Source organism: Musa acuminata, chromosome BXJ3-7, assembly GCF_036884655.1.
Source record: "Musa acuminata AAA Group cultivar baxijiao chromosome BXJ3-7, Cavendish_Baxijiao_AAA, whole genome shotgun sequence".
Taxonomy (NCBI): Eukaryota; Viridiplantae; Streptophyta; class Magnoliopsida; order Zingiberales; family Musaceae; genus Musa; species Musa acuminata.
Window position 1 is genome coordinate 1,434,138 of NC_088355.1, and position 25,736 is coordinate 1,459,873.

Here is a 25,736-nt window from a genome sequence, read left to right on the forward strand (position 1 = left end):
GTGAGAACAACGTGATGATCGACCTTGTCGATATAGATTTAAATTTTAGCAACCGACGTCGGAGTGGTGTGATGATGGTTTGATAATGGTGGTGATAGATCTCGGGGATGTCCTTACGATAGGTGGGATAGAGTCTTAGAGGTGGAATTAAGGGACTTATACGACTTCTTGTAGGGGGAGGACTACTACAACTTTCTCACCCCGCAAGAAGTCGCATAAGTCCCTCAAGCACCACCTCTAAAATTTCACATTATTCGTCTTAAATCCTCAAGATCCACCACCACCATCAAATCGTCACTACTACAACGACCACTGCCCCTACCTCAGTCGTTAATGTTCAGATCCATATCGCCAAGGGCAATCATTACATTGTTATCGTCGACCATCATCACAACAACCAACCGTCGCCCCGATAATTTCATCATCCGCACTACCACAATAGTCAACTGAGAAGTTTTAATTAAGATATAATAAAAAAAAACATAATTAGGATCTTAAAATTAATTCTTTATTTATTATTTTCATGTCTTAATTATAGTTTTAATTAAGACATAATAAATGACAAAACTAACTTTTTTTTTAGGAAAAAAGGGAATAGAAGAAAGCCGTCGATCCCTGTGGTTAAATTCATTGATAAAAGAAGGGCTACAACTTCCCATCGTTCCCGGAAGTTGGAAATAATATTTACTGTATAGATGATCGATGTGCAGTAACAAATGAAATACGTTTTTAAGTTACAATCATCTGCAGGCATCTATTCCTGCTAGAAGCGGCCACCCCATGCATCTATCATGTTTATTAGGAAGATTCTACGCGGAGTAGAATGCTGTCCTAAAAGAATCTCTCTTCTCCAACCTTTCAACTCTCTATTATAATTGAACAAAATATAAGGTTTCCTTTTCTTATTCCTTATCAGCAATCGAAGAAGTATCTATCTGTGGAGAACATTTAGGCAGCACCCGTACTTCTGGTTTCGCCAGCATTATGCAATCAAAGGTTCAACCAAAGGAATGGAAGAGGAGTCCGTAAGTTTCATCGTATACGTGACGACAGCAGAAAGAAGAGCACAAGCAGCAGGAACTGCTCCGATACCATATCTTGTAATCGAGTAATTGACACTGACATCGGATGAACCTGAAGAGAGAATATTATTGTCAGGTGGCGATCTTACTGACAAGCTGATTGCAGTTGTAAAAGCTGCTGATAGATTAAGCACGATACAATGAATCTAAAATTTATAAGCTTATGATATCAAAGAGCTATAGTAATTCATCAGAGTTAATCCCAATGGCAAGTCTTTCTAAGGCCAACTTAAGCAGGGCAATATTCAAGTTGATTCTTGGATCTATGCTTCTCTCTATTTTCACTCCGCAATAATTATATGGGCGATGTTGATTCTGCTAAGGTACGGGGGAGGATCACAAGTGAAAACAAAAACATAAGATAAAGAGTATAGCAAAATATTTTAAGAAAACCTTGTTACATGATAAAACAAAATTATCCAAGATTACAAACTAGCACAAAGAGTAATCATGAATTAGATTAGTTTGGGTGAACTAGTTAAGTTTGATTAGGATAGCATTTATATTTGGAATAAAAGCCAAATGAAGCATGACGATGGTCACAGTTCAGAACAAAATTATGTGTAGCAGCAAACAAGTAAAATAAATTGTCTGATGATTACTTGCATATAACAAACATATGTAACTTTAAACTTCTAGCCTTACTTAGGGCATCTTTTGACAAGATAGATGATGGTATATGAACCCATTATTTTAACATAAAGGCGTATGTAACCTACTGATGTTTTACCTTCATATGACTCGAGAGCATATAAAGCAAGGCCGCATGACAATTTATCTAGAAAACTTAGTGATCCATAAACGAAAGCACATCCGTTTAGATCTTCACCAACCAGGGTACTTTCCATGCTAATTCCAGTCACCTGCCTCAGAAAAAAATACAAAATAACAAATAATTCATTTAAATTAGACAGTCACCTGATGTGTTCATGGTTAAGATTAGGCAGTTGTTAGATAATTCATTTGAATCTCAACAATGTTCAAGAAGTTCAGAAAAATACAGGTAGCTGCTCTAGAACCATGAAAACTTAAAAAGATGTTGAATATATAGAGATACATAAGAATTAATAGCTGATTGACAAATATTTTATCATCAAGGAGTAAACTGCTCCAGCAAAAAAATTGTACAGAGAACCAAGGGAGTTCATCATCCTCAATAATAAGACCAACATGTGGACTCTCTGAGGTCTAACAAACATCAATATGCTAATTCCAACATATCTACATTATTCCACTTAAATTCATGTGGTCAGGCAGAGTGCAATGTTTTATTAAATGCATTAGAACTAATTCTGAGTAATTAAAAAGTATAGCTTCTCACCCTAAGTATACAATGTAAATGTTTTTGAGCATAGGTTGCTACTCACATCTTTGTAAATGTAACAAAGGTTAATGGCAACTGTGCCCGTGGATGCAGAGGAGATAGCAACAGAATGAGTGTCACTTTCTAATATATGTGAGAAAAGCAACAGAACATCACGAAAGGTTATAGCATAATAGGGGTGATATTCTAATAGAACATGACAAGATGTAGGTCATAGAACAATTGTGAAAGATTTGTTTTATAAATTGATCAAGTTTAACTGGACATAAGTTCAACATGATGAAAATTGCATTCAGTTCATGACAGGGAAATCTGGGATTCCAAAGCTATGCGATTTAATTATCATACCGTCATCAACGCATTAGCAGCACCAACAATTATTGAGAGTATGTATATATAGTTGTGCTTGCTAGGTGGAAGAACAAATATTCCTGCACCGGAGAACACCCACAAGATGGCTCCAGCAGTAAAGAAGAACTTAAGACGCCACCCAGACCATCTGATCTCCTGCATTAAAGACAAGGAGTAACTATTTGGAAACAAGAAATGCTACACTCGTACAGGGTATCACTATAGAATAACCAAGTAAAACCTGCAGAATGACAGACACCAGAAGGCTGCAAATATAGATAATAGCAGGCACCTGGAAAGGAAAGTTAAATGAGATTATACTCAAGCAATCACCTTAAAGATTCCACCTAAAACGTAAATTTTTTTAATTAAAAATGCATGAAGGAAATAAGTCAGCTTTCCGGCTTAGAGTTCTATGAACATACTCTCAAACAAGTTTCTAAGGGAAATTTTGAACAACAATAACTCCAAGCTCAAATTTTGCTTCCATGCAGTCTGAGAGAACAAATTGTAGAGCTCACAAACCCCAAACCTCAATTATTCACCTTTTAGAGAATATACACAATATTTGTGACTGGAATTATTTAATGACAATTAGCTTAGCAGAGGTGGCTTCTAGATATCCCTAGTTTTAGTAGGCTTCTAGCTCAACCACAAGTAAATATGTACATGTATATATTTTCTACACAGATTTGGTTGTAGTTAATGAGTAATTTCCAGAAAGTTTCTAATCCTTACCAAAGCCTTTGATGAATCGCTCATGCCCAATTCATTAGTGACATAAAAAGCAAGCAGTGCCTGAAAAAGCCCAGAAACATTGTTAAAATTCCAAATAAAAGCCCTAGTTGAACTTTTCTTCAACCATTCTCGGGCATAGAAGTATGAATTCCTTTATTTGGAATTCAAATGCATCCTTGATAATTGAGAGGTTGTAAATGTTACCTGCAAGTAAATAATAAAAAAATAGAAATAGATCAAGTGAAAAACAGAACAAAAATAAAAATATGTGGACAATGAAAAACTGATGGATACAAAATATAAAGAATAATTCAGATCATTTCCTAATAGGGTCAAGATGTTTTCCTGATTTACATAACACAATAGATTGGCCATTTGAGCACACATTTAGGTTATGCCAAATTGTACAAAAAGACATATCTTTGATGAGAAAACTTCGAGGCCACAACTTCATACCTACTAATGTGAGAGACAACTACTAACCAGAGAAAATTGAGATCTAAATATGACATTTTGCAAGTTCTTTTGGAAAATTTCACATAGGATCCACAGTGTATATTCCAATTAAACAAAACACCTATTTAGAGAGGCATATAATGAATAAAGGTCTTGGTTGGTCAAAGACAAAATTCATTATATGTCTTGGTTGGTCAAAATAAGATTGAGAGAATAAGCTGAAAATAGTATTTGGAAACATGCAACAGTGCAGTAATTGGAAATTGTGGATTATATATAATTACAAAAAAGTACTAATTTTGGAATAGCACCAATAGTGGATAAAACTGAAAACATTGCTTTAAGGTGCATTAACAAAATAAGAAAAATTAATCTGCAATATGGTTGGGTGATACAGTCAGATACAAATAATATGGTTTACCATAATGAATTTGATCTTGGTCCAGCTAGCAATTTCTCATTTCTTGAATAAGAAATTCTTTAAAAGCTAATACAAACCTTGTAAAGCATAAGCCTATAAATTACTTAAGTATATTCAAGCAATATTTGTGCTATATTTGTTGCAAACCATAATTCTATGAGCAGATTTGAAATTTTTTAACGACCAACCAAAAAATTCAGGAATGAAAATGATGCCTTTGTCAGGAAACAACCCAATGGTACATATCTTGGCATGAATGTAACAACATAATCAGATCACTGATGAATTTTGTGCTATAAACATATTTATGAAAATTCAGGCAACACACTTATCAACCAATAGAGAAGAACTTCTTCATTATGTTCTATAGGAACAGAACTCATAAATAGAATTAAAATTTATTGTTGATCCAGTTTTGGGAGATTATTTAGAATTACCCTTCAAAAATAATCTATGCCATATCAGCTAAAGGAAGTAATTGAAAGAATTTCAAATCTTCAAAAATCAATCGGTTCTTTTTGTTAATCTATATCTCAAAACTGTCATTCTAAAATTTCGCCCTAGCTTTGTGGACAAAATTAAACAAGAAGTAAATCTGTGCTATGATTCAGCAAACTTTTGAGTTATAGAACAAACAATATGGGTAAACCTAGCGACATACACTTTAAAACAAAACATAGATTATTGTTTGACAACAAAATAAAGCAAAAAACAATATATGTGGCTGAAATATCATTAAAATTCTAAAAATAAGCAAAAAATTTATTTGATTTAATTTAAAACAATCACAAACTAAGACCAGAAATGGTTTTTGACAGACAGTACCTAACCTATGTGATTGATGCTGCTATTTTCTGATTAACTTATTTTTCCATGTCAAAAACATAGATTAGAAAGAGGGTCAATATGAAGTAGTATTTCTTCTTCTCCTATATTTAACTTTAGAAGAACAAAATTAAGTCATTACTGCTCCTATTCCTTCTATTCACAGTACTCAACTCTCAAGCAAGGAGATGCATCTCAGAAAGTAAAGGAAAATCATTCCAATTAGATCCTAAGCTGCCTGATTCATCTGAAATAAGCACATAAAGATTCACAATAATTTCTAAGACAATTTTCAAATGGTTAACCTGTGAAACATTTGTCACTAGCCGAGTGAGTGTATAAACAAGTGCAACTTGATAGTAGAGTATTTTCTTGAACCAGTGGGCCCATGAGATCCTGGAAATTTTTTTGCATTGGATTTCCTGCTTCAACCTATATTAAATAAAGGTACAAAAGTTCAGATGGAAATGAACTATGATTTGAATGTTAACAAAACAATAAAAAATGACATACAACAAATAAATAGCTTACCGTGGTTCTTTGACACCAACAAGGAATAAGACCACAAAGAAGCATCCAATGAAAATGGACAAGTATGCAATCCAGCGGTACTAAATGATTAAAGGATATATAAGATGAAAGAGACAAAAAGAGAGTATTTTTGGACTGTGAAAGTGAACATATACCTGAATCTTGATGTCAGCAGAGGCTCTGGAATTATAAACACTGAAAACACATAAAGCAACTGCATAGAGACTGAGATTGGCTACCTTCAATAACCATCAGATTGACAATGAATAAAGTTTAGCATTCATCAAACCACTTATCATGATTTAAACACTTTTGACACTTGAGAAAGCATGAAGCAAAAAGAAAGTTAAGTATGAACCAAGGGAGGTACAGGATATGACCATCGTGAAGGCATTTCGACAGCTTGCAAGTGCAACTCTGCTTGTTGGATCAAGAGTGATGCAATTCACCATGGACCTTGAACAAAAAAAAGAAATATCCTATCAATAAATATTCAAATATGAACTGCAAAAATAATAAATAAACGGAGTATTACATGTGTGAAACTTGGGTGACAGCCCAACCCACGTTGAAAATTGCAGCAAAAATGCTGTAACCAATAGTTTGCAGTGTAGGCGAGTTACTGCCTATGATTTTACAGAAGAGGCAGCTACCAAATACAGAAGAGAAAGAGACAGCAACCAGAAAAGATCCTCCAGCATGCCATAGTTTGAAGTGCCCGAAGCAGTCTATCTGATTTGTAGAACATGCTCAGAAAATGATTCACAGGATATAATCTATTAAAACTTATCAAAATAGATATTTGAGTTAGAATATTAGAGGAAGCAGCCTTTTGTAAGGTTGTTGCTTCACCTCTTTTCTTCAAGATTTCTAGCAAGATTCACTCTTGCCTTAAATAGATTTTGCTCCAAATATAGCAAACCAACAGACCAATCAAGATGAGGAAGAAAAAGCGATATTTCCTGATCAAAGTTCAATATCCACAAAAGTTGCTTAAATTTTTAGCTACTAGTGATATCCAGAAAATCATTGAAATGCCCTTTCACCAAAGGTACTTGCTCAGATAAATGATTTCCATTCATAATTTTGTTTGATTAGCTCAGCAGCTTACAAGCAATGAGTTTGTTTTCAGTTTTAACTCATCTATGAAGAGTCAAAACACTCATGATATTGTGTCTATTTGTTCAACATCAATAACAACGTTTAGAAACAGGGATGATCATTATGCGCATAAATCTCTTGTAGATGGCCAATGAATATTTATCATAGGTTATGAGGCAAATAGAAGATATAATTGGCCAACAACTTCAGATATTCTAGAGGTGACATAATTTACTGATAAGTATCCGAGGTAATGATGGTGCTCAAAATTATAAATAAGTTCATACAACAAAAGAAGGAATAAAAAACTTGGCCAGAAAAGATTGGAGGATCTAACCAAGGCTGCATCTATAGATAAATTAATGTCTTAATTAATGGATCAAATCCACCATGTTTCAATTTATTTATTAAAGGATCTCCCAAAAGAAGCATCTATACCAGTTCTCCAGCAAATACTGTAGTGAAGGCATCAGCAATTTGGCCAGATAGCATGACAATGGCTGCATCCCTGCAAGTAATCAAGTATTTGTTGAAATCAAACTCTAAACTACATACTTACAATTTTCAGAAAATATTCTAAAAGAATTTCCGAGAGGACACTAAGAATATCTACAGCACAACAGAAAGAGCCTAATAATTTCTGGAATTATATAATCACAGATCATTGCTTAATAAGGAGCCTTGGAAAAATTGAACAAATTTTTAATGATCACAGAGCATATGTATGCAAAGCACCTATTGTTTAGTCTTTAGAGCTAATATAAAAGGTAATCTGTCCACTCCTAAAAAAAGATGGGGGTTAGCACAACTCAAGAAAACAAGAGAAAGTCTAGCTTAATCTGGATGACAATTTCTAATATAATGACAAATCTTCATCCCCAACCCGACTTTCAAGCCCCTTTCATATCAAAATGTATGTTCTTTTAGATACAAATAATGGAAGCTTATTCAAAAAAATCACCAAATTATTATGCTAGAGTGACGTGAGGCAATAAAGTCAATATTGTCACGGTGAATAGCCAAGGGCTATCAAGGAGCCTAAGAAATGCACTATTAATGAATTTTGTTTGGAATGTATCTTAAACAATCAAAGATTGTAAGACCAGTGATTTAGAAAGTGATAGGTGCCAACGTTCGAAAATGCCAAAGGCACTAGACACTTGCTTAGGTGCCCGCCCAAGTGAAACGAGATGCTATGAAATATTAAAATTAAAAAATATATAAAATATAATTAAATAAATAAAGATTAGCAATGCTAAAATCTAAATAGGGACTATCATACTATTAACGATATTTAATTTACTGTTAATAATAGTTGGAGGGGAGAAACAGTCACTAATGGTAGAAAGTGGGGAAGGAGAGGGTGGCAATAACAGAGGAACTTTCAGACGACGACGACAACGACAGCGATGGGGGAAGCTGCGAACAGTAGTAGTAGTGGTGGAGGAAGCTTTAAACAACAACAGCGGCGGTGGAGGAAGTTGCGGATGGCAACAGTAGGGATGGAGAAAGCATTGGATGGTGACAGCGACGACAACGAAAGCTGTGGACACAAGTAGGCGGAGGAAGCTTCATATGTATCCATCGGTGGCGGAGAAAGCTGCGATCCTCTCCCTCAATGGTGGAAGAAGCTGCACATGAAAGCAACAGTGGTGAAGGGAACTGCACACAAAAGCGAGACTTTCAGACCCATCCGTCGGCGATAGAGGAAGCGTCGATCCTGTGCGTCAGCATCGACAGCGGAAGCAGTGGCAGAGGAAGCAAAGGCAGCAGCTGCGCACGAAGTAGAGTTTATGGTTTGGGGTCGCGCGGGGGGGGGGGGGGGGGCGGGGTCTGCGTGCGCAAGTTTAGTAACATTATTCAGCTTAATTGGTTCACTCGAACCACCTCAGCTACTGTTTAACCTAACACTTTGTTTCAATCGAGCGCTCGCTCGAGGTGCTTGGCGCCTAAGTTCAAGCGAGCGCTCAAGTGACGCTTCACTGAAGCACACTGTCTGGTCGAGGTTTGAGGCGCTCAAGCCTCCCCTCGCCTCACCCGAGCGCCTATTTAAACTCCTGTGTAAGACGAGATAAGAAGCACACAAAAGTAAAAAAAAAAAAACAATTCTTATACAATCAACTATTGCATGGGAGACTGCAAGACTGTCTTATCTTTACTTCATGAAAATACAAAATAAAAGTAATTAAGTGAGAAAATAGGTGAAAAACAAATAAGAAAAAGGTTTGTTTACCAGGAAAACACTTCAGGAAAAAGTCCAAAAATGAAGCAAACAGAAAAGTGACACTTTATACCTTGGACTTAGTCCTATATCTGTCAGGAACAACAGCAAATAAGTAAACCAACATGCTGACGTGATATCATTTAGCATGTGACCAGCACCATACGAAAGTGCAGTTAATCTTCCTACAGGAGTCCCATTTTGTGCTTCTTCAGATGACGCGTCACCAACTAAATGGCGAACCATTGCAAAATACAAAACGATAATTTTCTTGAAAATGCCTCTGGTTTAATAGCCTGCATAGAGGAAGCAGAATCAGTCAACAGAAGGTTCTTGAATTGAAGTTATAAGCAAGTCTCATCATCAGAGACTACATTTAGTAAATATTTATGGCATTATAAAGCAAGACAAGACAAGGAAGGCTATCATCTACCTTCCTTTTAACGAAATTTAGGGTATGAAGGCAGGCAAAATCATCTACCTTGATATTCGACTTTTCAAGGGAAATCATTTACCTTGTTGACTTGAGTAATTTCTCCAGTCATTCCATATCAAGAAAACTCCAGAAGGATGAAAAATCGCATTATCTACTAATCCGTATATCACATTCCTTTACATGTAAAGAAGGTTTTGGCAAACAAGGAACCCCTGTCTTGCCTAAAGTTTTGCAGCAGTTCTTGAAAAATTGAAATCAAATTAATGGATAATAACACTAGTATCAATTTACTTCAACATCTTCAAAGCTGAAGAACCCACAGATTAACTATCTTATTCATGTTATACACAGAGGATATGTTAGTAGGTACCGCAGGTGAAATCAGCACCATTCGCCCACGTCGATAGAAATCAGCATCGTGCATAGCGCGCAAGACAGTAGGCAACGAATGAGACTCAAGAAAGTGCCATTCAAAGTCAATAAACAAAACTCAAGACAATGAATGAGTTCTTGGAATCCACTCAGAGCATCAAACCCAGGTACCTTCGCAAACCAATCGACACAAGACACGATAAACACCACCAAGGCAGTCGATCTCAGATCGTGCAACCAAGATTTGCACACAAAGAATCACCAACTGTTTCTGCGGAGGAGAAGAGGAGGCAACAATACCTGTTAGATCGGGCCAAGGGGGTGGGACGATGAAGCCAGCGCTCGTCGCTCCAGTTTATATAGAGGATCGAATCAAACAAGCAGGAGATATTCCACATGATGGCGTGGAAATTCGTAGGCTTAATCCCCTCCTCTCCCAGTTTCCGGCGTTCAATCGTTCTGTTCTTCACCACTTCAAGACGCATTTGCGCCATCTTTTCTTCTTCTGGCGGCGATCGGAAGCGCGGATCCCGTCCATTTCTAGTTCTAGTCGAACCTTCCAATTCCGGGATCAGTACGCACACGCGTCGACATGACAGCGGGTCGGGTTTTTTAAGCCGGGCTATGAAACCCGCTCGAGCCGGATCGAGAGCATGAATACAAAATAAGCATCCGAGTGGGATTTGGGATTAGTTTGGATGGTAATCGGGTTTAGAAGATGATAGCGGATCCGCTAATGCGACTAAGTCGGGATGAGTGTTGGAGGAAATCTCGGTCTCGTGTGTTGGGAGTTTGAACATGGAACCCAGTAAACATTGGACACGTACTACCATTGCGTTTTGGTTGGACACGTGTCGTGGCATCACCGAGGGGACGACTCGCGAAGTCCACTATCGAAGCTATAATACGTGTGGTAAGAGAACAACTCAAGACGATATTTTGGAGACATGAAAGTTTGCACGTCATGTTCGACCATTTGCATACATCGATCCTATCTACTTATCCAAACCATAGAAATATGACATGCTTCATAACAGGTGTAGATGCAGAGAACCAAGCTTTGATGTGCGTTGGATGATTGAAGGTAGAAGATGATGAGGTTGCATTGGGTTGTGTATTTAGAGCTTGAAATATCGAGGGCTTTTTTGGGCCTTCCACACCCTAATTTAGCATCCGAGAAGATTGCGACACAAGATCGATCATCCAAAAGATTGTGACAGGATGGAAAGGATCACCACGTTGCAGCCACAAAATACATATAATAATAGTTTGACCGACACTAGTGATGAACTTGAGGCAGAACTAATCATCAAGAACATCTCGCAGGCTCAAAGACATGAAAGCAAAGAAAGTATGGTAGCGATAAGCGGAAATATAGTAACGTAGGTGTGGCTGCAGCAGCAGATTTAGATGAGTTTAGTCATCAACGCCGAGGGCATATTGCATGAGCATTTGCCCGCAGGAGGCGAGAGGCACGTCCTTGAGGAAGCCCAAAGAATTGGCGTAGCGAACGCTGGAGGTGATCCCAACATTGTGGGTGAGCACAACAGCCGCGTGGTTCCTCCCGTCGCTGATCTCGGAGCAGTCGCTACGAGGGCTCGACACCAGCATCACCGCGCAGGATTCCTCTTGGTGGTCGTCGGACACGGGGATTTGGTAGGTTCCCTTGTTGTTCGTCACTGCCACCGCGGTCAAGGTGCTCGCGCCCGTCGTGTAGTTCTTGCACTCCAGCTTCACCTTGGCACCTGAAGTCACTGCGTTAGCATTCCAAGGCTGCGCATTTAGGGACATAAATGAGACGATCAGCGATAACCTTCGATGTACTCGGTGGCCTTCGTCTCGAAGCCGGCGCGGCAAGTGTCGCAGTAGACGCGGCCTTCTACGACAAGATTTGGAGCGGCGATTGCGAAGCCCACCATGCAAAGGAAGGTGGAGAGGAGGCAGAGTGCAGTGAACACGCGAAGGTGACTTGCCATGATCGAAAGAAGACTACGTTTCTGACGGGAACAAAGTGAGAGAAAGGGAGGATAGGCAGTGAATGAAATCAAAGCTTGGATTGCTCATCCTTAAATACCTATCCAATGCCTTTTCTTCTTGAGATGGATGGATGATGAGTTGGTCTACGGAAAGGCAGGGAATTAAGCTTGAATGAGACATGTGTATGGCTTCGTTGCTGTGGAGGACTGATTCCAAACTATCTATCTTGCTTTTATTAGATATCAAGTGTTTGTTGTCATTCAATTGGAGAGAAAATCCAATATATTAATTAATATATAAAAGAATATATTGTCACATTGGCTAGAAAACCTCTCTTTCTAGAGTTCAGTTTATTTTTGATATTTATTTAGAAAATATATTATTGATGAAAAACATTATTCCACTTAGTAATAGAGTATATAGTTTTCTTACATCATGCATATATGCCATTTACATCATACAACACAATGGCTCTATAATACTACTGTTCAGAAACCCCATGGTGAAAGCATCACGGGATTCACACTTCATTCACCCACCGTCTTCCTTGTATGCTTTGGTGTTGTAATCGCTCATTGCTCACAAGAATGCAACCTGTGCTGCTCTGCGGTATCTATTTCATTAGCTTCGCGGCACTCCTCTTCTTGGAGTTGTGTCTCGCCTTGATCAACTTGTTGAGAACCTTCACGTACCGGCTGACCATTCCGGCGACTGTCACCCCACCTGTGGAGTCGGCTTGCTTCAGAACCACCGCGAGCTTCTTCTCCGACTCACCGTAGTCGGTCGCAGCTGCAGGTGGTGCGTTCTTCTCCTCCGCCGACACATCCGTGAGCTTGCGAACATCACCTTTGCGGTCGTCCGTGTCTGCATCAGCCTTCTCCCCTTTGCTGCTGCTGCTGTCGCCGCCTTCCACCATTAGTTCCTGCAACGACATGCGTTGGAGGCCTTCGTCTTTCTGTAGCTGCGACTCGGACTCCTCGTTCATGTCTTCCTGGGAGATCTTGATGGACCTCCGTGTTCTTCTGGACATGCTTGGATCATAACGACGGTGCTTACTGGGATCATGGTGCGTCTCCATGGCCGTAGATGGATGGATTCAGAAGGACCACCTGAGCGTCCTCTTATTGCTTCTTCCGGCAAGGGAAGGAACAGAATACCTCACCGACTTCTTGTTTGTGTGCAACTCAAGGTTAGGAGAGGAGGGAAGGTGGAATGTCAATTTTTACTTGGTTAAGTGAATTTGAGATATGAACGTCTCTCCCACTGTCGTCCTTTGGATTCACATCGGAGTGCGACCCGAGAGAGAGAGAGAGAGAGAGAGAGAGAGATGTGGAATGTGATTCCAGTTTGATATATCACCATTACTAGAACATCGTGAAGGGATGGTCTTTTGGTGGGGCCGCATGCATGGGAGAGGGATGCCGTGGGTAGTGATGCCCTCGGTAGAGATGAAGCCGTCGATGAACAGCGTAGCGCTCGCCAGCAACAAACGTGACATTGCCGCCCTTTCTCAGCCGTTCTCGTCTGTCGGAGCATGGTGGAAGGCGCTCCATGCGGTGCGGTGCACCAGCGTGGAATTGAGTCACGACGGCGGGACAAGATGGAGGAAGGTTGGAGAAAGCGAACGTTGCCGGGCTCGAGGGAGAAACGCGGCGACGAAACCGCGCTCGAGGACCTCGTTGCTGGCCGTGAAGCTCACGGTGGGCTTGTCGTCCAGAATCGATTGATCTAACGTGGCCCATGTTTTTTTAACATGCAATGTATTTCGATCTAAACATTTATCAACCTCGTATCGGTATCTTAACAGATAAATCCTATATATTTGAGATTAGTAGAAAATAGATAGATATACTGATCCAGATGAAAAAATTTCAAAGCACATACCAATACACAGGAAGCAAATACCAATCCCCGTGAACACTACAAGTAGACCAAAATGGAGAAATTGAAGGCGGGCTTAAAGTCCACAGGCAAATTTACTTTGGTACGGCAACATAAAAGGATGACATTCACACGACGATAACCGGAAAATGAGAAACAAAATGTCAAACTTCCTAAACATCCATAGAAAATAACAACCAGAATAAAACCAACAGCGGAAACATTAAAACTTAGTAATCTTCAGGCTCCTCCTCCTCGTCATCTGCGCCCTCTGCTCCAACCTCCTCGTAGTCCTTCTCGAGGGCAGCCAAGTCCTCTCGTGCTTCCGAGAACTCACCTTCTTCCATTCCTTCACCAACATACCAGTGAACAAATGCACGCTTTGCATACATGAGGTCGAACTTGTGATCGATCCGTGAAAACACCTCTGCAACAGCAGTATTGTTGCTGATCATGCATACGGCACGCTGAACCTTGGCTAAGTCTCCTCCAGGGACCACCGTCGGCGGCTGATAGTTAATTCCACACTTAAAACCAGTAGGACACCTTCATGAAATAGGACAGAATTATTAATTCAAAAGCACGATAACATGTTGCGATTCACAATTTCAGATCAATTAAAACAGGAGGGATCTTAGCGCAGGCTCACCAGTCCACAAATTGGACAGTTCTCTTGGTCTTGATGGTTGCAACAGCAGCGTTAACATCCTTGGGTACAACATCTCCCCGGTACATAAGACAACAAGCCATGTACTTTCCATGCCTTGGATCACATTTGGCCATCATGCTGGATGGCTCAAATACTGCATTTGTGATTTCAGGGACTGAGAGCTGTTCATGGTATGCCTTCTCAGCAGAAATAACAGGTGCATACGAGGAGAGCATGAAATGGATCCTAGGATATGGAACGAGGTTGGTCTGGAATTCAGTGACATCCACGTTAATGGCTCCATCAAACCTTAGAGAGGTAGTCAAGGAGGATATGATCTGAGATATCAACCGGTTCAAGTTGGTATATGTTGGCCGCTCTATATCTAGAGACCTTCTGCAGATATCATAGATGGCTTCATTGTCTAATAGAACCGCAACATCAGTGTGCTCAAGCAAGGAATGAGTGGAAAGGACACTGTTGTATGGTTCGACAACTGCTGTAGAAACCTACAAATAAAATATCACAGGATAAGTCCACTGTTGGAAGATACAGTAGATAAGATCAACATTTTCACAGGCATTCGCCAATGTGGCCATGAGTACCCAGCTAACCAAGGCCTAAACAACAAACAAACAACATCCACTTGTCATCAACGAAGTAAAGTGTTATAGATATGCCCCATGCTAAGGTACAATTAATCCAAGGACGTAATATAGAGATTATTTTTAAGATTAATCAATATCGTCTCCCGATATGAACCTTAATGTAGATTCTAGACAATCTTACATTGTTCTGATAAAAATCTATGCTGCACAGAAACTGCAAATTAAACTTTAACCCTGATCGGCACAGTACAAACATTAAGGAACCAACAGGGGCTTTGATATGCACCTTTGTTTTCCATTATGATTTTCCAAATAACTAATTCGACTTGTTTATCATGTTCAGATATAAAAATGCAAATTTTACTACTAGAGCCATTTACATCAAAATTCATAGATTATCAACGAAACAGTACTTGTTTTATCAAAAAAATATATGATTCTACTATGAAATGCTGATGTTATCTAATTGCCTAAAAATAGGTTTTTCTAGGTTCATTTAGTTTCGATAAAACTGTATTATATGCTACACAGTTATAGAAAAACAACTGCATTTTAAAGGCCAAAAGAATAAGAATGATACAAAAAGCATCAGAATTCAACAACACAGACCTACTTCACAGACAAGACTATCAGAGATTCATCATTAACCGGAAAGTAAAGAACCCTGCACAACTTGTTGATACCTGAGGAGAAGGGTATATGGTAAATCCAAGCTTTGACTTCTTCCCATAGTCCACAGACAAACGTTCTAACAGCAAGGAGCCCAAACCAGATCCAGTGCCACCACCAACAGCATTGAAGACCAAAAAACCTTGCAAGCCAGTGCAGTTGTCTGCTAGCTTCCTCACACGGTCAAGGCAGAGATCCACAATTTCCTTCCCCACTGCGGTTCACAAGAAGGGCCCAAAGTTAAATCGAGAACAAAAGAAATCCATCCGAAACGAGATGCCCCAATATGGAACAAGGAAATGCGTTGCTACCTGTGTAGTGCCCCCTAGCAAAGTTATTTGCAGCATCCTCCTTTCCGGAGATGAGCTGCTCTGGATGGAAGAGTTGGCGATAAGTCCCGGTTCTGACTTCGTCGATGACAGTCGGCTCCAGATCCACAAAGATGGCCCTCGGGACGTGCTTGCCGGCACCGGTCTCACTGAAGAAAGTATTGAACGCATCGCACGCCATTCCCACCGAGGAATCACTGATGGAGAAAATATATATATATATATTAGAGATAAAACTAATAACACCAGGAACCCTAAGCAAGCTACGGTTTTGCTCAAGTATCCACAGTGAAACTTCAAAACAGAAAAGGTAAGCAGAAAGGCGCAATATTTGACTAACAATCTTCAAATTATCTCGTTTTTTTAAAACAATGGCATCAAATCAGTTCTGAAATCAAAATTTTCTTGAAAAATATAGCCAAGTTGCGGTCGATTTTTATGGGAAAAAGGCGATCTTTCCCCAGTGACCCCCTTCTTGGGCATCAGACACTTTCGTAGTCGAACCACATGAGCGAAATCCCTAGATCTCAATATACCCGAGACCTACGAGTCAATGACATGGGAAACACCACCGGATCTAACACAGTGGCGCTCGAGCGCAACTCAAGATAAAGGAGATACAGAGAAATCAGAGACATCGGATGAGAAATGGATCGCTTGCAAAAAGAAAGAAAGACCTGGGCATGATGCCATCGGGCTGGATGCCGTGCTCGAGGCAGTAGAGCTCCCAGCACGCATTGCCCACCTGGATCCCGGCCTGGCCGATATGGATGCTTATGATCTCCCTCATCTCCTCCGCCTCTCCTCTCGTTCGTTCGTCTCCCTCGAGAATAAGCCCCAAAGATATACACCGGAAAAGCGGCAGGCTTTTATTCGGTGGGAGCAAAAGAAGGAAGAGAGACCGTAACGTGACGAGCAGCTTAACCGGATTCAATGATTGCTTTGGAGTCCGGGGGGAGGCCCGGTGGGCCCCACTTGTGGGCCCCGCCGTGCCGTGAAGAGCCGACAATTACTTAAAAAGACACAATTGCCCCAAAGTGATGCGAATTATTTTATTTTCTTTTTTTGACTTCATTATAATAATGACAACAGTGATGTTGGATTCGAATTATGAGACATCAACTCAGGTAATTGATTTTTTTTTTCTCGATGTAATTACGTTAAAAAAATTCTCTTCCTTGTTTTTTCAAGAAATACTAATTTTTATTTTTATTTTTAAATATATATTTTATTTATCATAATATAAGAAAAATCTCTTTATAAGACAACTAGAATGTTTACCCCAATGTATAAGATTTATATAATAAGTTATTACAAATATTATAACTAAAGAATTCGATCCATTCACTAAAATGGGTAAAAGTTACTATTTTCTCTTGTCAAAATAACTAAAAAATATGATGAAAATAATGCTGATTGAGAGAAATATGAAAAATAAGTATATCTTGAAAAAAGCCCCCAAAAAAATCCAAATATTCGTATATATATATATATATATATCCACAAAATGCAAGGGCAGTATGGGTAGATGAGGGCAAATATTAATGGCGAGGCATGTGAGTGTGCAGAGGCTGCTGAGTTGTTCGCTGCCAAAAGAGGTTGTCAAGCATATCCAGGGAATTACGAAAATGACACGGAGAAAAGATTACGTCAGCAGGTGTCGGTGGCACACCGAACCATCACCGCCCATCTTTACCTTCCATCAATGATTGATTCTTGTTGGTGATCCATCATCCTCGATCGCCACCTCACTCCCTTCTTGATTCGGACAGGAAAACCAACCTTACCGAAACCGATAAGATAATGACATGATGAGGTTCTGAAACCTTAATTTCCCATCAAATTAATATCTTAATTTGTCATCACCATTATTTAGTACAGTATAAATTGGTATATCATCATGAAGATTACGAGTAGGCATTAGCAATAAGAAGTCATCAATTGAAGCGTCGTCGTCGTCGTCGTCGTCTTGTTTTTGTTGTTGCTGCAGTAGAGATAATGTATAAATGGAGCTCCGATTTGGATCTTCCACCAAACTCAATCAGAGAGGAGGATCGCCCGTCACCAGCTGATGCAGCGACTGCTGCACTTCCATCCTTCACCCACCTTCCATCATAAGCTTTACAAGTGATCTATGTATCATCAGCACTGACAACTAAGTCTGCATGGTTGAGGACTATCACAAAGACACCTCACTTCCAACTTATGAATCCAACTCCGGTCATAGGAGCAATCAATGTTAGGCTCTCTAAACTTAACTTGGTTTCCTTTTCCTGCTGAAACAAGATCACGATGCAAAACATAGAATAGCTCATTAAATGTAAGATATCCCTTGCTTTTTTGAGGAAGAACACTGTGTGCTGTCTGGGTTCTACATATACGACCAGGGAGAGTTGGACATTCATGTTCTTGTGAGCATGACATGACGACTCTCTCTAGGCAATGAATGGATAACATTGGTTATTGGATGAGTGAAGGCAAATCTAGACATGTGTGACGACATGATCCGAAGCTTAAAGGATCTTGTGTCCAAAGTGAAAACCTCTCTTGAGCATAGCATAGCATAGCTCTATGAGAGGGCAGCTCATCATTCTGGTGCCGGTTGCAGCCTTGTGGCGAATCCGGTTGTCCGAAGAGCTCAGCTGCTCTCTGCAGGATAACTCATGGCAGCTTCTTTTGATGGCAAACGACTGTGAGAAGTCATCATGTAGGGATAGTTTGGTAGGGATATAGAGAAGCATAATGTGGCTTGTGGTGCAGACTGTGATTGGACTTACAGCTCTTAGATTTTGGCTTGAAGTCATATGACTCCAAATATTTTAGCTCTCTTGCAGGTCAAAAGGTGATCTCAAGAATGCTAGGAATCCTAGGAACCATTTCTTTAGTTGAAAGTGAAGAACATGATGATCCAACAACGAGAAAATTATAAGGAAAAAAAAATAAACCAGCATCTTTGAAAATTGGTTACAGATAATGTTTCTTTTATTGATTAAGTTTATCAGCTGCTTTGTATTAATTTTCTTAGTAAAGTTGTCATAAGAGTCGGTAAACAATATAAGAAGCAACACGTCTTATCTTCTTCAACAATCTTTAATTAATCCAATATTCCTTCAACTATGTTCGTATACTCTATTAAGCTTTCGCTTTCTTTCATTCTTAGCCTATATAAATTTTGCCTTAGATACAACTTGCTATGTAAGCTTTTTGTCATATAATTTTTTTTTAATTTATCCTAAATAATCATAACGGAGTTATCATCAATAATATTATTTGATAATATTATCAACGATATAAAGACAAATTACTCATGTACTTTGCCTCAAGCTCCTCATAATTTTTGTCACTCTTTTTTTTTTTTTTGTCTACTCGTCCATTCAATATTCTTGTTAGGTCTTACGGAATAAGAATATCATTCATCCTCCTTTGTCATATAATGAAACTATTTCTTCCATCAAATTTCTCCACTATAAAACCAGCGAAAACAATCGATGATATCATCTTTAATCGTCGGATCTTTTGAGCTCTGATATCACTTTGTTGTGAATGAAGAGGAGAATTTCAAAGCAAAAAAAAAAAAACCCTAGAGATCAATAATCAAAAGCATACTAAAAAACCGACATAAGATTAATCGATAATTTCTTTCTAGAAAAATTATATTCTTTAATATATGAGATCAATTATATCCTTGAGTTATTTTACTCAAATATAACTTTCGGATAATTCTTAAGAGCACCTAAGGTATATTATCTCTCTCTCTCTCTCACAAAAATATAAGAATGGATCTATATTTATAGAAGATAAATTCTAATTTAATTAGGACTCCTAAAAATATTTATTAATTTTTACTATAATGTCATATTTATAGATAATTTTTGCTATATATATATATATATATATATATATATATATATATATATATATATATATATATATATATATATATATATATATATATTCGCCCTCCAAGTAAAATAATAATATATTTTGACATGTATTAAGCCGATTTGAATTCAACCCAATGGGTAAAAGTGTTTTTTATTATGAGTTAAATTGAGACAAATCAACTAATTCACGCCGGAGGAACATTACACCGCCCAATCGAATGAAAGCCGACAACATACCAACAAAAGTGAGCATCGAAGGAACTGCCCCCAATTCATCCCCTCCTTTTCGATCGATCCCATTGCCAACTCCTCCTCCTCTCGTTCTCCTTCCAATGGCTACGCCTTCTCTGCCTCTCCTCCTCCTCCTCCTCTCTTCCGCCTTCTCCCTCTTGGTTCCGCGATCCTCGGCGTCGGCGGCGCCCCTCTGCCCCAGATCGGACCTCGCCTTCGTTAGCGACCTCACGTTCCAGTGCCCTCGCTGGATCGACTTCCGTTCGCCGCTGGAGGTAACGCTTTGCTATTCGCTTTCTATATTATTGATTGCCGTCGGAATATGAGGCCTTGTCACTAAATTAACTCTTCCTTCTTGCTATTTGTCGTGGGGCTTCGACGGTTCCGCGCCGGTTGTTCTAATCGAGGGATAATTCACCTGCTAAATGATATTTGTAATCGTGACAAAGGCTTTTCCCGAAAAACACCTGCGAAATCGTAATTTTCGGATGTATATTTATCCGAGCATGGGATTCGATCATGAAAATTGTGGCGTCTGCTCTTTTGAATTTGAATATGATTGTTTCGGAGTGCGCATGTGGTAGTGTGGAAATATGCTGATTCGTGCAGATTCTTATGGTTTGTAGTAAACTAAACTAGGGATATGGTTCGATGTTCATTTGGTCAGTATGGAACCCTGATGATGATGTCTAATATTGCTTCTTTTCTTCATAGTAGCTTAGAAGAAAGAAAAAAGCTCTTGTGCCCATACTTGTGAATGTCCTATAACAGATTACGAACTTGGAAAATGTTTTCCTAAACAAAGAAATGTTCGGTAAAGAAAGAGGAATAGTGTCAAGGACCGATGCAGCAGGCAATCTTAGTGGTAGAAGCTGTGATGGTTGTCGAAGATGGTGGTTGTACTTGGTGGTGACAGTGATCATTGTTATCATTATTCTTGTGAGTAGTTGTAATAGTAAGATTAGTTTTTTTTCAATCTAGGAGACCAGGCTTCAAGTCATAAAAATAACCTCTCTGCTTGTAGAGGTAATTGTATCAGTCATCTCTAAAACTTGCACCGGTGAGAACAATGTTTACTGGTTTATCCTTGTACTAGTACTTATGATGGTGAACAGCAGTCATGCAGTGATATCTTCTGGTGGCAGCTACAACAATAGTTGTTGGTCTTAAGAGGGGTTCTATAAAGAAGTGTTTCTTTGAGAAGTCAAGAGGTCTGGATCTCGTAGATAACTTGTAAGTTCTTTTCTAAAAAGGCTCTTCAAAAATGTGTTCCACTAAAAATTTGAAGCTACTTTTTTGCTATAAGACCCTCAAAAAGCCTTTCCATAAACTAAGACAAAGACACCCTTAGTGTTACAAGCATTGTGTTTGCTCTTTGGAAATGCTCGATCTTTTGGAAAGACCCATATGGTGTCTCATTGGAATATATAAATCTTACCTGTGGCGAGGTTATATTCAGAGCCTCAAAGTATCTCATGCCTAGCCACACCTTAGACATGAATTTTGACAACACTGTCTAGACGTATCAACTTTCCACACATTTGATGACATTTCTAAAAGCAGATGCAGTGCCCATATCAGATATGTGATGGATACCAATGTTCATCTGATGCTTGCTATATATATATATATATATATATATATATATATGCTTGCTAGGCATATGTATATATATGTATATATATGTATGTATATGTATATATGTATGTATATGTACATACGTATATACATATACATATATGGTTTTGGTAGTTCTCTGAGTCCGTCTGGAGAAGATACTATTTTACTAAAAAATGATGCTTAGAGTTAAATCTGCTAGCATCTTTTGCACCTTGGTTGTTTTTTTTGAATAGATCTGATGTTGCCCTTTTTGCTTCTGAAGGTGGATGGAGAGTCTCTTGATATAGAGTTGAGTCATGGTGAGAGTAATGGTTATTATTCTGTTCTGTTCTATGCTTCGTGGTGCCCATTCTCGAGCAGTATTCGCCCCATTTTTTATGTTCTTAGTTCCATGTTTCCACAAACAAAACACTTTTTAGTTGAAGAATCTACCACCATGCCAAGGTATGCAGTTGTAATCATATATGTCGATTCGTTGTGTTAATTACTTGGGTTTCCTTTTTCAGTACTTGACTATGTTGTCTCATTTGTTTTCTTCTCACTTGCAACGCAGTATTCTCTCTAGATATGGAATTCACAGCTTTCCAGCTATAATGCTGGCCAACCGGACAGCAGTGATTCGATACCATGGTGCTAAAGATCTCAGTGCTCTTGTCCAATTTTACAAGAAAAATACAGGTTGGTTGACTGCTAGCTTTTCTTGCAATCATTTGTCACTACCCAAGAATTCCACATCTGATATGTTCTCCGTGCTTTGCTAAAACCTTTAGGCATATGAGAACAAAGGCCATGTTATTAACATCGTTTATCGGCCTTGAGACTGACTGGCCTGAGATGGGACTGGTTTACTTTAAGATGGATAGAAATTTAGATGTTTATCGGGACACTGAGCACCTGGTTGCCTTCATGTCTCTTATTCAAGGACAAAGCCAACTAGATGTGAGAAGAGACCAAGACCCAAGATACATAGACAGTCATACATTTTCTTTTGACGTGTATATTTACATATATGTATCTATGTATCTTTCTATACATAATTTTTTTCTTTATTATGGCATAATTCTTGACGATATGTTACTTTTCTGCTTTTCGAGATTTATGGTAGTCCTCGTGATTAGTGTATTATGGTTTAGAAAATCTAACTAAGAAATTGGTATTATTTCATAGTGCCCCTTATATGTATTTGTTTTTTTACTGTCCTGTGCAGGTTTTGATCCAATTGCATACTTGGTCGTCCACCGACCCACTAATTCAAGAAAGGTGAGGTCCCTAATGCATCAGACTGGATCTCCAAGGGAACTAATAACCAAGGAACCCTTTATGGTGCTTGGAGTACTTTTCATGTTCATGAAGATAGTCCTATCCTCCATCCCTGTTATTTACGCCCATCTCAAAGCTCTCTGGGTGTCACATGCCTGGCACCTGAACTTGCACGTCCTCGGTGAGTCGTCCCAGCTGTTGGTACGAGTGCTACATGTAGTCGATGTCAAGAGACTCTGGAGCAAGCTCAAGCTGGACAACAAGACGAGGAACCTGAGGAAGAAGGGAGCAAGCAATGCTCGGGCCTGGGCTTCCACTCTAACCTCCGTGTCACTAGGTGAATCGTCTTCATCGAGAACCACCCCTTCCGAGTCATGATCTCCTGCCGCCACCAAGTCCTCTTTGTATCCTCAACACTTGGTGTCGTCTGTTATCCTCCGTGTATGTAAGTCGGGAAAATTTTGAGTACCACGTCCTGTTGTGTCTTGGATGTAAGGTAGATTGCATCCCAGATTTCGTAGCTTTCGGAAACGAGGAATAGATCGGATCTCTTCATTTCGTCATCTGTGGCTGCTCTTTTTCTGTCATCAGTTTGGTCGTATAATGTCTCATCAATCTGAAGCTTGATGGAACCGATTCAAGAAAAGCTTCCTCTTTTACAGCAGGTAATCTTAGAACGCTGGACATTTTGACTTAATCGTCTCTGTGATGGATGGTCAACAAAATTACACCTTCATGTTAGCAATACAAGTCGAGTGATTACTACTTGTGATCCCTACTTATCCCAGACTCAAAATAAACTCACTCAATCAAAGGATAGCTAAATTTGATTTTGAGCTGTTTATTAGACATGGTTGCTCCAAATAATCTGACATGTCATACTTGTATCCCACCCACCTAAGTTTCAACATGATAAATCAACCCACTAATATGCAACAAAAAGGATATGATGATTGGTTGGAAGATGCATCTGCGCCGTGTTTCCATGTCTAAATAAATTACTCAGGCTGAAATAATTTTGAACCAAACAACCTTGGACAATAAACCAAAGGATACGCAGTTGCCTTATTGGACACTTCTTCTTCTTCTTCTTCTTCTTCTTAATAGACTCCGATGCTTACACAACCTATTCAACTTGCTCCACGATTAGACTATTCATACATGTGTCAACTCCGTATTGGATATTCTGAGATTTAGCAAGTCTCATCACCAATTCTCTTATGAGCAAGTTGCAGATAATCTTCAGAGTGAGATGGAGACTGGCATGCCAACCCCTCCGAGCTACATCGGCTGCTGCTCTTTGGGTCTCCAATCATGGCACCAGAACTTGATCAACAGCAGAAGAAGTCTCCACAGGTGGGCCCAGCAGCACCTGTCCCCCATTTGTCACTTGTTGGAAGGATAAGCCCTCAATCAACCTCCCGCCCGTCACAGAGAAAAGACATGCCCACTGCTTTCTCCTTGAAATATCCCGAACAGCAAGAAGAGCCTCTTTACCTTCTTCCATGATCAGTCCCTAATTCTATGACACGCCCTCCCCCCACTCTCTCATGGAGAAAACTTACCTAGAGATGGACTTGGAGGAGTGGGAGTTCCTCCCTGACGACAAGAGTTTCCTGGACTCCGGCCATGGCAGCAAGAAGGATGTGTTGCTCAAGGAGATCATAGTGGATATGAACTACTTCATCTGCCCTTCACACCCCATAACTTCCAAAGAAGGTCTGCTTCCGGTTATCTCCGTGGGGAAGAGCTCAGACGATGCTGTGGTCGCACCGGTGATCCAAGCGAACCAACCCGATGTGGTGTCTCAGGTCTTCTTCAAGAAATTGAAGGAGAACGAATTCGTCGACATGAAAATGGACTCTCCCAAGTCCAACACCAGGGGCGCCATCATGTTTCATGCGGAACCCGAGCATGTGCAGCTCAAGGAAAACGAGGAAGAGGAGGTGGAGAAAGAGAAGGATCGCACAGGGCCCGAGATCAAAGGTAAGGCTTGTTGGGATGGCTTTGGGTTTACCATATGCAACTGGAGAGTAGCAGGTATTGGGGCCTTCTGCTCCATGGGAGCAGCTGCTGCTGCTACCATCTGCATCTTCATCTTCGGCGGCCGGCAACAGCAGCGGAACCACAAGATCCAGTTCAAGATCTACACGGATGATAAGGTGGTGTTCATCGATCGACCAAGAAGGCGTTTGGTTTGGACCGATCACTCCACTCATCAAATCTAAGCTTCCGTTCTGTGATTGCAGAGGGTGAAGGAGGTGCTGCAGCAGACGACCAGGCTGAAGCAGGCGCTGTCAGCTGCGAGGGCAGCTCCCATGACGAGGGCGCACATCACGTTCGGAGGATGCTACACTAGCGTTTGATCCATCACTCCACGAAAGACTCGAGGAATCAGCACCGCCAGATATGATGGAGGAGGAACAGTGCAAATGCAATCAGCGATGTACACATAGTAGAGGATATTAATTGCAGAAATCTTACCTGTGTTGTCTTTATATATGCTAATATATACTATCGATCAATTGCAACAAAGAGAAAACAAGAAAACCGTATGCGTTGGAGAAAACAAAGCTGCCATGAATGCTGATCATTTCTACTGCCACCAAGTCACAGCTACAGATGTTGTTTGAGCTTACTGTCTTTTAGCATCATCCTCATCTCGTCTCGTCTCGTCTTGTCTTCGTACTATCGAATCATGGTCTTCATCTCCTTCGATACGGATACCGTATAGATCTATCTCCAATTCTCCATAAGATTTTGTTTTCCT

At 39.7% G+C, this 25,736-nt stretch overlaps 5 protein-coding genes across 9 annotated transcripts; 2 read left to right on the forward strand and 3 right to left on the reverse strand.

Annotated features, from left to right (window-relative positions):
- Positions 1 to 646: 646 nt before the first annotated feature.
- LOC135584430 (uncharacterized) lies at positions 647 to 10,331 on the reverse strand. 5 transcript variants are annotated; one of them, XM_065160866.1, is made up of 13 exons: positions 10,030 to 10,329; positions 9,124 to 9,333; positions 7,268 to 7,337; positions 6,264 to 6,460; positions 6,109 to 6,184; positions 5,884 to 5,967; positions 5,729 to 5,808; positions 5,503 to 5,629; positions 3,496 to 3,555; positions 2,999 to 3,049; positions 2,755 to 2,913; positions 1,813 to 1,945; positions 647 to 1,134 (listed from the first exon to the last, which is right to left on the reverse strand). In XM_065160866.1, the coding sequence occupies exons 2-13, from the start codon at positions 9,294 to 9,296 to the stop codon at positions 983 to 985; spliced, it is 1,362 nt and encodes a 453-aa protein (XP_065016938.1). In that variant the 5' UTR covers positions 9,297 to 9,333; positions 10,030 to 10,329; the 3' UTR covers positions 647 to 982. The 5 variants fall into 5 exon arrangements, with proteins under 5 accessions (XP_065016938.1, XP_065016937.1, XP_065016935.1 ...); XM_065160865.1 differs by having other exon boundaries at positions 9,124 to 9,346; XM_065160863.1 differs by having other exon boundaries at positions 9,124 to 9,346; positions 9,857 to 10,329.
- Positions 10,332 to 11,077: 746 nt separating this feature from the next.
- On the reverse strand, positions 11,078 to 11,849 carry LOC135642624 (pollen-specific protein C13-like). Its single transcript, XM_065158917.1, has 2 exons — positions 11,672 to 11,849; positions 11,078 to 11,603 (listed from the first exon to the last, which is right to left on the reverse strand). The coding sequence occupies exons 1-2, from the start codon at positions 11,832 to 11,834 to the stop codon at positions 11,275 to 11,277; spliced, it is 492 nt and encodes a 163-aa protein (XP_065014989.1). The 5' UTR covers positions 11,835 to 11,849; the 3' UTR covers positions 11,078 to 11,274.
- Positions 11,850 to 13,762: 1,913 nt separating this feature from the next.
- LOC135643335 (tubulin alpha-3 chain-like) lies at positions 13,763 to 16,857 on the reverse strand. The gene is made up of 5 exons (XM_065160156.1): positions 16,649 to 16,857; positions 15,954 to 16,168; positions 15,657 to 15,856; positions 14,366 to 14,874; positions 13,763 to 14,262 (listed from the first exon to the last, which is right to left on the reverse strand). Exons 1-5 carry the CDS (start codon positions 16,759 to 16,761, stop codon positions 13,947 to 13,949), a joined length of 1,353 nt encoding a protein of 450 aa, XP_065016228.1. The 5' UTR covers positions 16,762 to 16,857; the 3' UTR covers positions 13,763 to 13,946.
- A 3,238-nt stretch (positions 16,858 to 20,095) lies between these two features.
- LOC135643391 (5'-adenylylsulfate reductase-like 5) lies at positions 20,096 to 23,529 on the forward strand. The gene is made up of 4 exons (XM_065160262.1): positions 20,096 to 20,361; positions 21,969 to 22,150; positions 22,260 to 22,384; positions 22,914 to 23,529. Exons 1-4 carry the CDS (start codon positions 20,188 to 20,190, stop codon positions 23,342 to 23,344), a joined length of 912 nt encoding a protein of 303 aa, XP_065016334.1. The 5' UTR covers positions 20,096 to 20,187; the 3' UTR covers positions 23,345 to 23,529.
- An 869-nt stretch (positions 23,530 to 24,398) lies between these two features.
- Positions 24,399 to 25,464, forward strand: LOC135643392 (uncharacterized). Its single transcript, XM_065160264.1, has 2 exons — positions 24,399 to 25,128; positions 25,216 to 25,464. The coding sequence occupies exons 1-2, from the start codon at positions 24,517 to 24,519 to the stop codon at positions 25,330 to 25,332; spliced, it is 729 nt and encodes a 242-aa protein (XP_065016336.1). The 5' UTR covers positions 24,399 to 24,516; the 3' UTR covers positions 25,333 to 25,464.
- Positions 25,465 to 25,736: the final 272 nt, after the last annotated feature.

Bases quoted from the DNA above. Each gene is read 5' to 3' on its own strand.
- LOC135643335 (XM_065160156.1), bottom strand. From the start codon at position 16,761: ATGAGGGAGATCATAAGCATCCATATCGGCCAGGCCGGGATCCAGGTG. The intron at 16,169-16,648 runs GTCTTTCTTTCT...TTTCTCCATCAG, and splicing joins CCCGATGGCATCATGCCCAG to TGATTCCTCGGTGGGAATGG. The intron at 15,857-15,953 runs GTAGCAACGCAT...TGTGAACCGCAG, and splicing joins TGCTAGGGGGCACTACACAG to TGGGGAAGGAAATTGTGGAT.
- LOC135643391 (XM_065160262.1), top strand. From the start codon at position 20,188: ATGGCTACGCCTTCTCTGCCTCTCCTCCTCCTCCTCCTCTCTTCCGCC. The intron at 20,362-21,968 runs GTAACGCTTTGC...TTGCTTCTGAAG, and splicing joins ACTTCCGTTCGCCGCTGGAG to GTGGATGGAGAGTCTCTTGA. The intron at 22,385-22,913 runs GTTGGTTGACTG...TGTCCTGTGCAG, and splicing joins ATTTTACAAGAAAAATACAG to GTTTTGATCCAATTGCATAC.
- LOC135643392 (XM_065160264.1), top strand. From the start codon at position 24,517: ATGGAGAAAACTTACCTAGAGATGGACTTGGAGGAGTGGGAGTTCCTC. The intron at 25,129-25,215 runs GTGGTGTTCATC...CTGTGATTGCAG, and splicing joins AGATCTACACGGATGATAAG to AGGGTGAAGGAGGTGCTGCA.
- LOC135584430 (XM_065160866.1), bottom strand. From the start codon at position 9,296: ATGGTTCGCCATTTAGTTGGTGACGCGTCATCTGAAGAAGCACAAAAT. The intron at 5,809-5,883 runs GTATATGTTCAC...TTAATCATTTAG, and splicing joins CTGCTGACATCAAGATTCAG to TACCGCTGGATTGCATACTT. The intron at 5,630-5,728 runs GTAAGCTATTTA...TATTTAATATAG, and splicing joins GTTGGTGTCAAAGAACCACG to GTTGAAGCAGGAAATCCAAT.
- LOC135642624 (XM_065158917.1), bottom strand. From the start codon at position 11,834: ATGGCAAGTCACCTTCGCGTGTTCACTGCACTCTGCCTCCTCTCCACC. The intron at 11,604-11,671 runs GTTATCGCTGAT...CAGTGACTTCAG, and splicing joins GGCCACCGAGTACATCGAAG to GTGCCAAGGTGAAGCTGGAG.